We start from the raw sequence: 16065 nt of genomic DNA on the forward strand, positions 1-16065 counted from the left end.
AAATCCTAATTTTGCATGTCATATTTGGTCAGGAGGTAAAAAATTGCAATAAATAAATTTGGAATTTTTTTTTCAAAATTTTAGCTTTTCTGCACATTTCTCATCAAATATGAGCATTTTGAGAATTTTTTTTAGAATTTTTTTGAGCAAAATCTTAATTTTGCATCTCAATTTTGGTCAGATTGTGAAAAATTGTGATGAAAATCTTGTCATATTTTATGTTTTTTGCATGTTTCTCCACAAAATTCATTTTGGTAAATTAAAAACAATCATCTCACTTTTGGTGAGATGGTGAAAAATTGTGATTAAAATGTACGAATTTCATTTCAAAATCTTATATTTTCTGCATGTATCCCATCAAATAAAGCATTTTTAGAAATCTTTTGGAAATTTATAAGCGGATAAGCAGACGATGATGGATGGATGGATGTATCTTGTCTGTTTGAATAAGAGCATTTTAAAGAGTAATTTATAAATTTATTTCTCTGAATTCTTTGGTAAAATTTCAATTTCGCATGTCATGTTGGTCAGATGCTGAAAAAATTATAATGAAAATCTTTGGACTATTTCTTTTCAAAATTTTATTTTGTCTGCATGTTTCTCATTAAATTAGAGCATTTTAAGAAATACAATTGTTTTTTTATCTAAATTTTTCAACAAAATTTTAATTTGGCATAACATGTCATATACATGAATATGCATATGTGTATATATGTACATGAGTATGGATATTTAGATGTATATGTCTGTAGGTATATATGTATTTGTGTGTATATGTATATGTATATATATATAGTGCATATATGTGGATGTGGGTGTACGTACACATACTGTATGTATGTATATATGTATATTTATAACTTATATACTGTGTATAAATATATTACTAACATCTATATTATAGAATATTATGTTATATATGTATAGTAGCTCTTAGTAAAAATGGTTTTATAAATCTGGTCAACATCATACACTAATATATCTGCTGGAACTGCTTATATACTATAGCTAAGTGTTTATGTAATTAAGTTATTTAATTACTCAACTACTTATACTGTGTATTTATTTAAACTATTATTTACCTGTTCAAGGTTTATAATATATATACCATTGTTTATATATATATATATATATATATATATATATATATACATACATATATACATATATAGGTATGTACGTGGCCATATATATATATATCTGCTGGAACTGCTTATATACTATAGCTAAGTGTTTATGTAATTAAGTTATTTAATTACTCAACTACTTATACTGTGTATTTATTTAAACTATTATTTACCTGTTCAAGGTTTATAATATATATACCATTGTTTATATATATATATATATATATATATATATATATATACATATATACATATATAGGTATGTACGTGGCCATATATATAACAATGGTTAATAATGGTATAATTGAAATATAATAATAAATAATTGAGATGCCATCAACAAGTATTTAATTACTCAACTACTTATACTGTGTATTTATTTAAACTATTATTTACCTGTTCAAGGTTTATAATATATATACCATTGTTTATATATATATATATAACATCCACTGTTCCGGTTTCCCATTTTCATTGACAGTGTGCTGCCACTCATGTTTGAATTTTATTGTATTTTACCTATTTGTGAGTTTTTACTGTTGTTTTGGTGCTGTACTGCATAAAATTCCCAACGAGAACTCCTGAGGGATTAAAGTGCTATCTTTCTATCTATCATTTTCGGTCAGATGTTTTAGGTGGACAAAAGCTACATGCTTGGTAGCTTTTGTATCCCCCTCTATTATTGTGACGACAAAACTCCTGCTCAGTCAATTGATTGAAGGTAAAACTACTAGCTGAAAAATAGTTTGTACTGTACACTAGACAGTTTGGTTGTATGACTTTATTTTATTTTTTTCTATTTATGCGACACTGCTTTATATGGGAAATGGGAAACAATCAATCTATGATGAATAGAAGGTCGATTTGAAGTCATATGAGACAATAAATACACAGGGATGTTTATCTAAGGTGTGCACAACCAACTGTGTGGTTGTGACTGAAGGTCCCCCTGGCGTTTGTAAGGACTCACTGCAGTTCTCTTCTGGCGGTGGTTTGGTTGTTTCGGTCATTTTGTTTGTCTTTCTTAATGTTTGTGCGTGTGTTTCAAGCGATGGCCACAGCAAAGACACTGACCACACAATACATGGTGCGGTTTTCCCACCTTACAGTGGAACTTCCTGAAAAAGATAAAGAAAAGGGTTATATCAAGCATGTGATCTGAGTGGTTGTAGAAAATTGAGAATATTATCAAGAACTGTACTTTTTTTTTTTTAACAGCTGGACATGAGCCTGTCCTTATGATGCTCTAAGATTACAGTCTAGTTTATGATCATAACATTGACTCCTTGGTGTTGAGTGACATCATATAGTTAAATTAGCTTAAATTGGAATTCACTCCAATGTCTTTAAGCTACAAAACTCAAGCTGTTTTACTGAGAACACAAGGAAATATGCTTTGTGTAAAAATACTTATTTTTGGATTACCGTCCATGGATGTGTCCCAGTAGCAGGAGTTGGCTGTGTGAAGTCCTGCTCCTGTTTTCTGCATTACAGCACATGTAACTGAATAGGAATTTTGAAAAACAAAAACATTTATGAGATCATCACAAAGACAGTTTGTGTACATTTGGGCAGCTAAAGGCTCACTCGTACCAATGAACTTGTATGGTTTTCCCTGCTTGACCAACTGCGTGAGGCAGCGCTCCACAATACTAGCTGTCCACTTGTTCACCTGACTCTGGCTGTAGTCCTCACCGCCCACCACATTCTCAATGCACTGGAGATGGATGCACAAAGATGCAGTGTTTAACACGTAAATTATATTTTCCCCTCAGGACGCTGGGATACACAGATAACTCTGTGTTTTTCAGCTATACATCACATGCTTGTATGCAGCTACATCAGGAAGAGCATCTGGTGTAAAAACAGCCAAATCACTTTGAAGACTACTGCTGTAGAGACCCCTGATTAAGGGACAGTTAGTGATTCATCTTCAACTTAAGTTACTACCTTGAACCTCCCATATATCACACTGTTGATGCAATGAAAAACTGTCACAAATCATGTACCAAAATAATATGCAGTTATAGCTTTAATTTTTGCATCTTGGGTTTACGTTTTAAAAGACAGTGAGTGCATACAAATGTATTTTTGTATATAGATATATAAATAATATATTATGCAAAATATCTTTTAGTATATTATATATTACATATATTTATACATATATTATGTATATATACATATATTATACAATAAAAAATAAAGCCAATTTTTTTATAGTATAGTTGATATACTAAAAATGTATTAGGTTTATTTATTTATTGTTATTATATTTATGTCTATGTATGTATGTGTGTCCACACACATTCATATGGTCTATAGAAGCAATTTGAACTTCAAACAAATTGAAACTGGAAAAATAATAGATCTATTTTTGTCTTAATAATAGGTATTAACACATATTTTTCAAACGCAGTTATAAAGTAAGTCATAAAGTGAAATGCAATGTCATGTTAGGAATTTTTTTTACCTCTTTAACAATGTTATCTGCCTCTTCCGAGTTGAAAGAGCCCTGAAAATGACAAAGGCCCATCCACATATAATTTAAAACACATAATGACAATGGTAAAAGAAAGCTTTGAAATAAGTATCACAAAAGGTACACAGAAAGCTGGGAGCATCGTTCCAATTGTCAAGTACGTAGTAGTACTTAGTAGCTAGAATTCGTAGCAGTTACCATGACCACTATTTGGTACTATGCCTGTATGACCTGGTTTAAAATTCTATTACACTAATAAAATAAATGTTAAAAATAAAATATTTAATTTTTATAGATTTTACAAACCAGAAATACTTTTTAAAGAAGATGTGAAGTTGACAGATCTACAGTGACCAGCTTTAAGTCGACAGGATAAAGTGTCTTGAAGAAATATATTTAAACTATGAGATCATTTTACCCAGAGAATAAAATTCAGACTGTAATTTTAGGTACTGCAGATCTTTTGTTGCTTCTCTTTGATATTCACTGTATTCCAAACAAGCGTTGGAGATTGGGATGGGCTCAAAAGGGAATTAATGTTTTAAACCATCGATTAATAAACTTACTTTTTTGAAGTTTTTGAACAATACCAACTTTATATGTATAAATTCTGTATTTAAGACTTATTTCAGTTGCTAATTTTTAACGGTATATAGAAAAAGATATAGATTACACTAAAAATACAAACACATTTGGCCTTGGACTTCTACACAGAGATTAAAATTAAAATATAATTATACGACGCCATTATTACCAGAATATATAGCATTATACAGCGCAGTTTAAGACAATATGATACGTATTTTACACATTTAATCTTATAATATGGGTTGAAAAGGACACTAAAGTATCAGAATAAAATGCTAACGCTGTAATAGCCCTGATTAACGTTAGTGTTAAGGAGTGGCTGTGGACAAAACGATAAAAGAAACAAAATAAATAATAAAATAGGTGAATCGCGGTCATACCTCGTTTCCGTTGTGGTACTCATCCATTTTTGTAAAGTCTCACTGTTTTGTAGTGTTGGAATAGAATATAAGTGTGGAAAAATAAAGGTAAATAAGAATGGTAAAATCACAAAGCTGTACAACCACTTCCTGTCTTGCTCCTCTTCTTGGAATATTCGGTGAATACAACGCCTTGATGGCACAATACTGCCCCCTTCATGCCTGGAATTAAAACACAATGTCTGAACATGTATGATTCCCAACTTTACTTTATATACTGTACATATACGTATTCGTCAATTGTTAGTTGCGCACATCATTTCATAACTCTTCGTATTTTTTATTCTTTACAATCGACAGAGTCAACACCGGCAAACACACGAACGGCCAGCAACGACCGCTGCCAGTCAGTCGAACTGCAATTTGCAAATGAGTGCCTTTCATTGATAGCGACAGAAAAATATTAAATAAATCAAAAGGCGGCGTAGCAAAAATCCACACATATTTTTTTTACTAGACTTTAACATAATACATTGTGCACGTATAAACTATCGAAATAAAATAATGGCATAAATACTCAGAAATACAAATTATTTATATATTTAGTTTATATACATGATGATATATTTCTATCTTAATATTTTACTATAAAATTCAAAAATGTTTGTTTATAATGTTCCAATAACTCTTCTAGATGTGGTGTCAAATCTACTGTAAACCTTCAAGGACAAATTAGGAGAGGGTTTATTTATTAAATAGAACAGCCTAACCAAAGTTATTTCAATTTAGGGAACGTATCAGACATATCAGATATATATCAAAGAGATAATTGAATCAAAACTTCAGGTTTAATTAAAAATTCGATTTTTATCATTTTTGAAGGTTAAAAAACAGATTCATGCATGACGGTTGGACATTTCAGCTAATAGCTACTCAAAGTGTCTTTCAAAATATAACCATAATTTACATAACCATCCTCGTTTTATAAAGCCCCGAATATTTCTCAGTCTAACAACCTAGAACGCACAGCTGTTTTAATAAGAATTATCTTCACTGCAAAGGAGATCAAGGAGTCCTGAAATTAAGTACAGTTGCTACTTTATGTATTTTTCTCTTTTTCAACTAAACCCCGCCTGTCGAGTAAATGTCATAAAAACCCTGAGTTCACGTTTGTGCGCCGTTTATTTATTTTATTAAAGTGCAGCACATATTCGCTGTATTGTTTTGCCCATATCACTTCCTTGTTTTTTTTATACTTTCACAGATGGACGCTTGCAGTGGAGCAGAGGTACGTGTGGGTGGAAGTTATTGTTGTGTCATTGTTGTATTTTTTTTACGCAAGCTTATTAAAAACTAGTGCAAAACTAGGACCTTCTATTGGGTTGAGAGGCAATCAGACCGCGAAACATGTAAAGTTTAACGATGTTAAACATGCGGTGGTCGTCATGTATTCGTCCGCCATTTTGTGACTGGGTCGTAAAGGTAAATAACTTGCAACGCTCAGTGATGTTTTTCTATCTGGCTAACTTCACTCTCAGTGAGCTGCAGTTGGTCTAAGCAATGTTTTTTAGATAAACAATCCTTAATAAGCTTGAGCAGAATGCGAAGCGTTTAGTGTCCTGTGCAACCGGAGCTGTTTGTTTTATTTTCGGCTGTCACTGACTGATGGATCTTTTCATATGAATTTACACATTATATATTGCAGACTGTTTTCGGGTCTGGGATGCGAGGTGTTTAGTGTTCAGCTAAGATCACTGAAATATACAATTATTTTAAAAATCATTTTTTAAATAATTGTTTAACACTCAGTGTAAAAACACCTACATTTATAATTTGACAACGATTCTTTTCTGTATATTGCTAAAACAGAAATACATAATAATGCCTCAGTCAGATTTTTAAGTTATAAACCCATTTACAGCCCTGCGCTCTGGTCTGATAAAACCAGGTCCAAGTTGCAGGAGCTTTGTCAAACAAAAACTTTGCTATAATGTGTGTAAAGAGTGAATGGACTGATTGTTGTAGCTACCATAAGTACGTCACCACTGAGGAGCTCTGAGCATGGCACTGTCCCCACACACTGCTCCCCGGGCGCTTAAAAGCTGCCCACTGTTCACTTTGGTGATCGGTTAAAAGCAGAGGCTCAGTTTCGTTGTAACCCCGTGGTACAATGACAATACAGACCATAAAATAAATAAATAAATGGTGGAATTTCTATTTATATATGGCGCACTTCACTTTCCTATTCATTAAAATGCTTCAAAAAATGTAAACAGAATATAGTAAAAGTACATATATAACATATATGTTCTTTTTGACAGCCCCAGTACTAATTGTCCTGTTTTATGCTAGCGATACAGCAATAATCCTTTTATACAAGTACTGCTTTTTCTTTGGTTTATTTCTACGACGTTACGGATTATGTATGGTTGAAAGATTGTCTTCTTTGTTGACTTCAGGAGTGTTTCATCTTTGCCTGTTCTTCTATTACACCAACTATCTGCTAAAGCGCATGTCCAAACCAGCTGAACAAAGTCTCTCAAATTGTTACATATTTTGATCCTCATTTCTGTGGAGTTCACACTGTGGCGTAGACTGTGGCGATAGGCTTTTTGAATGCTTTAATTGGCTCCTCCTCACTTAATAGGATTAAGCAGAAGAGAATGGTTGTTCATTTCTAATCCTTACTCCCCTGATGTGTTTGTCCCTAGTTGAATCCAAACTGAGGATCATGAACCAGGGTGAGGACAGTGAAAATGGAATCCCTGTCACAGAGTCCACTACTTTGTGCCAGGGACATGGGAGCCAGCCCGAAGTCCAAAGGTGAGAAGTCAAGGCAGCTTTTTTTCTGTAATGCATTTCATATAAAAGATAACATCATTTGTTTTAGACTAAAAAATAATAATGATATGAGAAAGAGAAAAATAAATACAAAAAATCAAAAAAAGACAGAAGGAGCTAAATCTAACTATTAAATATTTTGCTGATTGGAATCCATGAATGACATCCAGGGAAAAAGTAAAAAGACAGTAAAACAGAGATTCACTCTCAAAAGAGAAACCGTCGACACTTAGGTTGTAGCTAGAGGCACTGTATCCTCTCTGTTTCTCTTTTCAGGAATCATCTAAAAGAACAGTCATCTCTATGTGGACCAAAACCTCTACCCAGCAGTGTTTCCTGTAAAAGTAACCAATCCATGGAGCTGCCATTATGTTTTGCCAAAAACAAGTAAGCCCTGAATGTAACTGATACTGCTGAAATAACACAAAAATTGTTTAAAGTAAAGACCTCATACATATGGGATTAGCTATGTTTCCCTTAAGTTCCAAGTAGCAACAAATGGTCCTGGTTAGGTTCAAAGTAAGTAAAAAAACAATTTAATGTGGGTTCTGATTAGCGGAAAGATATTTTTAAGGCAAAAAAGTGTTAAAAAAGAGTGTAAAGCAAACAAAACATCTAGGATTCCTGCCAAAATTACACAAAGTCAAATTATAGAATTATAGAGCAGTTAAGAATCCAATTTATTCCTAAAGTAGTTTAATAATAGAAAATAGCTAAAAATAATACAAAAAATTATAGTAAATAGATTAAAGTGAGCCAAAACTGCTCATCTTAAATTTAGAGCACTGATCTGAGAAGCAGCCAAAATTGATTCAGTTGTAGCTATCTATCTATCTATCTATTTTTTTATGAATTATTACAGGCCAACCTCCTCTGATTCTGGAATAGAATGCGAGCCCAGCTGCATGTCATTAAAAAGTAACCAGTCCATGGAGCCACCATTATGTTTTGCCAAAAATAAGTAAGTACACCTGAATTTGATGTATTTTAAATGTGATAGTTGTAAATCTATTGGTTGTAACTGCTTGGCAGCTGATGATGAGACATTGTCTCTAAGGTTGCAATGTGTCAGTCATGAAAAGTATCTGTTTGTGCTGTATCAGTCAAAAGTATACATTTACATTTTTCAGGAAACAAGTAAGGTATGAATTCCATGTATTTTCCATGTCAATACACTGCATGTATTGCACACAATGAAATGCAAATGTATATTTTCCATTTTTCTTGTTGAACTTTCTCCTAAATATATATATATATACACACACATATGTGTGTGTGTGTGTGTAAAAAAAAAAGATATACTTTTTTGGTAGATCAACTATGTATCAAAAGCAATATACTACACTAATAACATTCTAATAAAGTCTTAAAAAATCAAAGTTTCTCAAAAATAAATAAAAATGCACTCTACTTTTTGATAAATCAACTAGGGCTTTAAATAACCGAAGACAGTCTTTGTTAATTGAAGTGAAATTTCGATTGAAAGTCGACTTGTAATCTATTTGCTATATATTAATTGGTTTTGACCTAATTTTTTGCACTGAAATAAATTGTGACATTGAGGAATATTTAGATAATTGTTTTGTCATCTAGTGACTTTCACATTAATAATAATAATCATTTCACATAATAATAATTAATTTTCACATTTATCCCTAAAACTATTTTTAGGGCAGACATAATTTAGCAAAACCCAAATTGGAGGAAAAAACTCATATCATATGCTAGCTAATAATGGGGCGGTAATATCGGCCAACTGATATCCCTAGTTAATATGTTTGCTGGAAGAGAAGTTTGTATAAGTAAAATACATTACTTTGAATGTGGAGATCTCGCTGTGTCCCTGACATCAAAGATGCAAAGGTGCTGTTTGTTTTTGGGTTTTTTTTAGTAATCAAAATGCCACTTTTACAAAGTTTAATCTTCTTCGCCTTTTGGTCACACTTTTAACAATCAGTGCCATAAACAGTTGCTTGATAAAGATTAAATACAAGTGTGATACTTGTTTTAGCGCAGTTATTTCTAATATTTTAACAATGTATGACAGCCTAAAAACTAAGTGAATCAAGAATCCTAATGGGAATTAGTACCTGTTCTAATCCACATGCTATCACTAACATTCTGTGTGTTATTTACATGTACATTAGGCAAAGGTTGACCCTATAGGATATATACAGTAAGATCTTAACCCTGTTCTGAACCCATCTGTCCCTCAGACAGCCTCTCATGATCTTGCTTCCTCTCATACAGCAGATGTCCTACACCATCCTTGTGTACTGTTCTGCCACTCCTACCCTCCTAGAGTATACAGTACAAGACGTCCTTCCACTCTACCCTATCAAATGCTTTCTTTAGAGCCACAGCTTTTATTTCTTCTTTGCCTTAATAACTAAAGAGTAAAAGAGTGAATAAACAAAGTATCTGTCATATCTACAGCTACAGTTTTGTGAAATGCAATTGACATAAATTAAGCTAATTCTAAGTAATCCCCCCACAGGGTTAATGAAGAGTGTTTGGTTGATCCTAGTGGCCAGCCCTGCCAGCAGCTTCAGGCAAAGCTGGACTCTGTGTTTGCGGTGTGTACCAATTCTGTTAACGGCTATGGTTTTGAGGCTTCATAATGTTTGATGGTGTTTTTCTATTCCAGCTGCTGGAGAACAACATGTTCACGTTTGTGAAAAGTGAGCTGAGGAAGATGCAGAAAGTCCTGATGTCAGACTCCCCAGACTGCTCAGAGGTCGGGGTAGAGGTGAAAGCTGAAGATGCAATGGATGATGAACTTGGGAGGAGCAACAGAGAAGCAGTCCTGAAGCTGACACTGAACTTCCTGAGGATGATGAACAAGGAGGATCTGGCTGACTGTCTTCAGAGCGGTATGAGAAATTAACAAGAAATATTTTTAATATTTGCATAGATCTCAAAGCAGTAGTTGAATCTTCTTTGTTGTTGCATGTCACCATAGTTGAAACAAGGCAAACAGGGCTCTGTCCAAAATGGGTTGTTATTGTAAGGAATCTGTTTTCAACTCTTCAGTATCCTATGTTGAAATGTATGCTGTTCAAACTACAACTTTTAGCTGAGTGCTATCAGTAAATGTGTGTTTAAAATGCTTTCTTCTCTTCAAACTTCAAGGCTTTGGAAATAAATCACAACTTACTGCACTAGTTGAGTCTCATCAGCTGCAATGAAGTTCCAAACCATGCTGTGCTGCTTCATTACTGTCCAACAACTGTTAAAAAAATCAAACTATAGTATATTGCGTAGTGAACTTAAAAAGTCATGTGGTTTCTGTTTATGTGTAAGTCACAGTGCTTAGTAATTGGGACTTGAATGTCTTGAGTCAGATGTCTGCAATACCATAGTCCTGCCCAAGACAAATATTTAATCTTGAAAAGAAGGAAATTGCTGAATTCAGTTAATGGAAAACTGTGCAGCAATTAACTAGGCCCCTAGTTATAACATTAATTCATCATCTACTGCTTAATTCCTCTTGGGGGTCGCAGGTGGTGCTGGAGCCAACCCCAGCTATTCATGGGGCAGGGTGGGGGAAACACTGGACAATTCACAACCTACTCCCCTACTAAGTATGTTTTTGGGTGGGGGGGAGGAAGCCGCAATACCTAGAGAGAATACAAACACAGTTAGAATATGCAAACTCTATACAATAAGATCAACTGCAAATGGAAACTAGTGCACCAACCAGTGACCGAGCTTGTGCACCTTCAGATCTTCTTGCTGTAGAGAAAGGCATTCTACCAACATTTGCCAAACCAAGGGTTTTACCTGCAGCTCTCTTGGTTTGAGGTGTTTTACTGCCACCAACTGGGTCTTTTTTTTGTTTGCTCTTTTTTTTAGGATCCCGTGCTCCACTTTGTCAGAGCAAACTGAAATCAAACCTTAAGAGAAAGTACCAGTGTGTGTTTGAGGGCATCACTAAAGCAGGAAAGCCAACTCTCCTTAATCAAATCTACACAGACCTCTTCATCACAGAGGGAGATGCTGGAGAGATTAATGAAGAACATGAAGTAAGACATATTGAATCAGCATCCAGGAAGCTGGGCAAAGAAGAAAGGACCATCAGAGAAGAAGACATCTTCAAAGTGTCACCTGGGAGAGACAGAATCCGGACAATGTTGACAAAGGGCGTAGCTGGCATTGGGAAGACAGTTTTGACACAAAAGTACACTCTAGACTGGGCCGAAGGCAAAACCAATACAGATATCCAGTTTATACTTCCATTCACTTTCCGAGAGTTGAATTTGCTAAAGGGCAAACAGCTCAGCCTGGTACAGCTCATTCACCACTTCTTCACAGAAACCAAAGAAGCTGGAATATCGAGGTTTGAAGAATTCCAAACAGTGTTAATTTTTGATGGCCTGGATGAGTGTCGTTTCCCACTGGACTTCCGCAACACTGAGCTGGTGTCTGACCCTTCAGTGTCTGCCTCTGTAGAAGTGCTGCTGACAAATCTCATTAGAGGGAAGCTGCTTCCCACTGCACGCCTCTGGATAACCACACGACCTGCGGCAGCCAATCAAATCCTGGACCAATTCATTGACATGGTGACAGAGGTTCGGGGGTTCACAGACCCACAAAAGGAGAAGTACTTCAAAAATAGGTTCCAAGATACAGACAAAGCCAACAAGATCATTTCCCACATCAAGGCATCACGGAGCCTTCACATCATGTGTCACATACCGGTGTTCTGCTGGATCACTGGAACAGTTCTGGAGAATATGTTGAAAACTAAACACAAAGGAGACCTGCCCAAGACCCTGACTGAAATGTACATACACTTCCTAGTGGTTCAGTCCAAGTTGAAGGTAGTCAAGTACGATGAAGGGTCTCCAACAGACCCACACTGGAGTCCTGAGAGCATGGAAATGATTAAGAGTCTTGGGAAACTGGCATTTGAGCAGCTAAAGAAAGGAAACCTGATTTTTTATGATTCTGACCTGAGAGACTGTGACATCGACATCACTGCAGCATCAGTCTACTCTGGAGTGTTCACGCAGATCTTCAAAGAGGAGCAGGGCCTGTACCTGGACAAGGTTTTCTGTTTTGTCCATTTGAGTGTTCAGGAGTTCCTGGCAGCTCTTTATGTCCACCTGACTTTCATCAACTTAGGACTCAATCTGATAACACAGGAGAAGTCAAACCTTCCACTGTCTGCCTTGGCAAAGAAACAGTTCTACCACAGTGCCATTGAGGAGGCCCTACGGAGCCACAACGGACACCTGGACCTGTTCCTCCGTTTCCTTTTAGGTTTTTCCCTGAAGATCAATCAGAGTCTTCTTCATGGTCTGCTGACAAACACTGGAATTTATTTATCAACTAGTCAGGAAACCATCAACTACATCAAGAAGAAGATCGAAGAGACTACCTCAGCAGAGACGAGCATCAACCTGTTCCACTGCCTGAATGAAGTGAATGATCGCTCTCTTGTGGAGGAGATCCAGCAGTACATGGAATCAGGAAGTCTTAAGGAGGGTAAACTGTCTCCTGGACAGTGGTCAGCTTTGGCCTTTATCCTGCTGTCATCTGCCGAGGACCTGAATGTGTTTGAACTGAAAAAATACTGGGCTTCAGAGGCGGCTCTTCCCAGGCTCCTGCCCGTGGTCAAAGTCTCCACCAAAGCTCTGTGAGTAGAAACCTTAATTCATTTGTTCTCAAATATGTTATGAAATGTGTTTTCATAGTCCCTACCTTCCCTCCAGACTGAACGACTCCAATCTCTCAGAGAGAAGTTGCAAGGCCTTGTCAGACATCTTCAGCTTTAAATCCTCAGCTTTGAAATACCTGGACTTGAGCAACAACAACCTGCAGGACTCAGGAATGAAGCTTTTGTCGGTTGGACTGCAGAGTCCACACTGTGTCCTGGAAACGCTCAGGTTAAAGTCAAAGTCCTTTCTTTGATAAAATGATAAAGAGTTGTGTATGAGGGTGAAGCGAGGCATCTATGGGATGTGAGATGTGCAGTCTGAGTGACAGATGGGTTCATGCTCCGAGTTACATCAGAGAACAGCTCTAAGCCCAATCTTGTTTATAAAAGTACCTGCACAAAATTGTTATGGACTAGCTGTTTAGATGTGACATAAACACAACACAAGATGTGAAAAAAAAAAAAAATATATATATATATATATAAATGGATTGATTAAGTTAGGGATTAGGTTCGTGCTGGTAGATCCTGAGGAATTACATTTAAAGAAACAAAAAAATTACATTACACATAAAAAACAGCTGTTTCTTCCAGACTGAGTGGCTGCAACCTATCAGAGAGAAGCTGTGAGGATCTGGCCTTAGTCCTCAGCTCCGAGTCGTGTAGTCTGCGAGACCTGGACCTGAGTCACAACAACATCCAGGACTCGGGGCTGAAGCTGCTGTCTGTTGGACTGCAGAGTCCACACTGTGTACTGGAAACTCTCAGGTAAACAGCCGGGCGAGATGTCAGAACGTTTCTGCATTGTACTTGGTAAATAGTAATATTTATTTTAGTCAGCCAGTTTTACTCCATACCATAAACTCAACTGTTCTGTTCTTCCTTTAGGGTGGAACCTGAAGGAGTGCGATGGCTGAGACAAGGTCTGAAGAAATGTAAGTGTGTATGTAAATGACGGCCTTGTTCAGATCTGATATAGTATTTATGTCAATCCTCACTGTTTGAGTCTCATTCACTTTGAACTTCGCTTTGAACTCACAATATCATCATGGTTCACCATGTTGTCTCTGAGAAAGTGTTGTAAACAGTATAGTCCTATAGTTCTATATCATGTAAAGCAAAATCATCTGATAGAACAAAGAAAATCAACATATCACCCAGCCCTACTCTACTCTGGAGCTGTACTGAAATACAAACTGTGTAGCTGTGGTGACCACTGCTGGAGGAAACAAATCCTCAATCATGACTTTTTCTCTGTCAGATTTCCTGGTAAACACCTTTGACCCAGACACCGTCCACCCAAACATCAGTGTATCGAAGGATGGCAGGACTGTGACATACGTTGAGGACCCACAACCGTACCCTGATCTTCCTGAGAGATTTGACCAGCGTACTCAGCTGCTGTGTGCCAACCCACTGGCCGGTCGCTGTTACTGGGAGGTAGACTGGGACGGCATAGTCTGCATTGCACTGTCTTACAAAGGAGTGGGCCGCAAGGGAGACGAGGAAGACTGCTGGTTCGGACGAAACCCTCAGTCATGGGCGCTTTACTGCTGCAACTTAGATTATTTCTCCTTCTCACACAAAACAAAAGACATCTGCGCCCAAGGAAAGTACTTGGCTTACCATGACAACAACCTGACGACCAGCTCCATCACCTCCTCATTCAGCTGTCCAAACAAAGGTGCCGTGTATGTGGACTGTCCCGGTGGCACCGTGTCTTTCTTTGTTGTCTCCTCTGACACACTGATCCACCTGCACACCTTCAACACCACTTTCACTGAACCTCTTTATGCTGGGTTTGGGTTCTGGAGGTGGATTAACAACTCAATCTCTTTGACCTCATCCTGATTTTAGGCCTCTACACATCCATAACAGTGTGACATGTAAGAGCAAAGAAACTGTAGTTTGTTTTACAAATACAAATATAACATACAAGTGCAATTAGATCTGTGAAAACCAGTAAAAAAACAACAATGAAGGTTCTTATACTCCTGTCAGATACAAAAACAACTATTGTTGTCAGACAGCAGCATATGTTTAGTCCAGCAGATTTCTAGCTGGTGAGAAACCACAACAACAGAGCATAAGTTTATGTCTTAACCCTTGTAAAGTCCTTCGGGTCTAAGTGACCCCTGGGTCACCTAGACCCAATATGTCTTTGTGTCTGTGTGTGTGTGCATGTTCCTGTACTGCATGACTTGTGCCAACTTTTCCTCATATTCATTTATACTTATTATTATTCTGGGACAAAATCATTGCAAGGACAAACGTGTGTACAAAAATTCGAAGGACCGCACAAGGGTTAAAACTGATGGGCATAGAGGGGATGAGTCTGCTCCTATAGCTCCCTCTGCTGGATTTTGCAGTTACTAATCAGGTTGAAAGTGAACTATCCAAAAATATAGGGCAACTGGACTAGGTAGGGTATTTGAAGACTAGTTTTGCATAAGATGACTAACTTAACAGACATGAAAATGAACTACTTTTCTTTGTGACAGCACACAACCAAATGTGACCTCTGCTTTTAACCCATCACCAAAGTGAACAGTGGGCAGCTCTAAGCGCCCAGGGAGCAGTGTGTGGAGACGTGCCATGCTCAGAGCTCCTCAGTGGTAACTGGACTCGAACCTGAAACCTTCCAGACTTAAGTCCACTTCCTTAACCTCCAAGCCACTACTGCCCTGGGTTTTAGCCTGGGAAAATAATACTTTATAATAATTAACATTATTTCTTTTTGGAGACTTTTAGTCCTTTTTAGTTAACTTTTATCTATATGTGAATGTATAGTCTTCTTATATCATGTTACCAATGTTTGTCTTTGCAAATAAGACAGACTTAACTGTTACCACAACATATCTGTGAATGGTCAACCTTAGATTTAAGCACCTGAGTTGGTTAAACAATTTTATTTTTAAAGGAACGGCAGAAATTTGTTAAACAAGTCATCTGCTACTAAAGACCACATGCCACTGATTATCCTGGTTGATATGGATTAAATCATAT

The 16065-nt window shown here is 36.5% G+C and overlaps 2 protein-coding genes across 3 annotated transcripts; one reads left to right on the forward strand and one right to left on the reverse strand.

Annotated features, from left to right (window-relative positions):
* Positions 1–1872: 1872 nt before the first annotated feature.
* On the reverse strand, positions 1873–4738 carry dynlt3 (dynein light chain Tctex-type 3). The gene is made up of 5 exons (XM_008325029.3): positions 4578–4738; positions 3601–3642; positions 2721–2844; positions 2553–2630; positions 1873–2245 (listed from the first exon to the last, which is right to left on the reverse strand). Exons 1-5 carry the CDS (start codon positions 4602–4604, stop codon positions 2172–2174), a joined length of 345 nt encoding a protein of 114 aa, XP_008323251.1. The 5' UTR covers positions 4605–4738; the 3' UTR covers positions 1873–2171.
* Positions 4739–5379: 641 nt separating this feature from the next.
* LOC103389573 (NACHT, LRR and PYD domains-containing protein 12-like) lies at positions 5380–15252 on the forward strand. Of its 2 annotated transcripts, XM_008325030.3 has the most exons (11): positions 5380–5844; positions 7268–7379; positions 7674–7784; positions 8260–8358; positions 9895–9973; positions 10045–10270; positions 11253–13038; positions 13115–13288; positions 13654–13827; positions 13948–13994; positions 14321–15252. In XM_008325030.3, the coding sequence occupies exons 2-11, from the start codon at positions 7288–7290 to the stop codon at positions 14908–14910; spliced, it is 3378 nt and encodes a 1125-aa protein (XP_008323252.1). In that variant the 5' UTR covers positions 5380–5844; positions 7268–7287; the 3' UTR covers positions 14911–15252. The 2 variants fall into 2 exon arrangements, with proteins under 2 accessions (XP_008323252.1, XP_024918271.1); XM_025062503.1 differs by lacking the exons at positions 5380–5844; positions 7268–7379; positions 9895–9973 and having other exon boundaries at positions 7746–7784.
* Positions 15253–16065: the final 813 nt, after the last annotated feature.

The sequence above is a fragment of the Cynoglossus semilaevis genome, chromosome 14 (genome assembly GCF_000523025.1).
Source record: "Cynoglossus semilaevis isolate Cse_v1.0 chromosome 14, Cse_v1.0, whole genome shotgun sequence".
NCBI lineage: Eukaryota > Metazoa > Chordata > Actinopteri > Pleuronectiformes > Cynoglossidae > Cynoglossus > Cynoglossus semilaevis.

Excerpts from the sequence above, each read along its gene's own strand:
- LOC103389573 (XM_008325030.3), top strand. The coding sequence starts at position 7,288 with ATGAACCAGGGTGAGGACAGTGAAAATGGAATCCCTGTCACAGAGTCC. Across the intron at positions 7,785-8,259 it reads TTATGTTTTGCCAAAAACAA|GCCAACCTCCTCTGATTCTG; the intron begins GTAAGCCCTGAA and ends GAATTATTACAG. Across the intron at positions 9,974-10,044 it reads AGCTGGACTCTGTGTTTGCG|CTGCTGGAGAACAACATGTT; the intron begins GTGTGTACCAAT and ends TTTCTATTCCAG.
- dynlt3 (XM_008325029.3), bottom strand. The coding sequence starts at position 4,604 with ATGGATGAGTACCACAACGGAAACGAG. Across the intron at positions 2,631-2,720 it reads AAAACCATACAAGTTCATTG|TTACATGTGCTGTAATGCAG; the intron begins GTACGAGTGAGC and ends ATTCCTATTCAG. Across the intron at positions 2,246-2,552 it reads CTGGGACACATCCATGGACG|GAAGTTCCACTGTAAGGTGG; the intron begins GTAATCCAAAAA and ends TATCTTTTTCAG.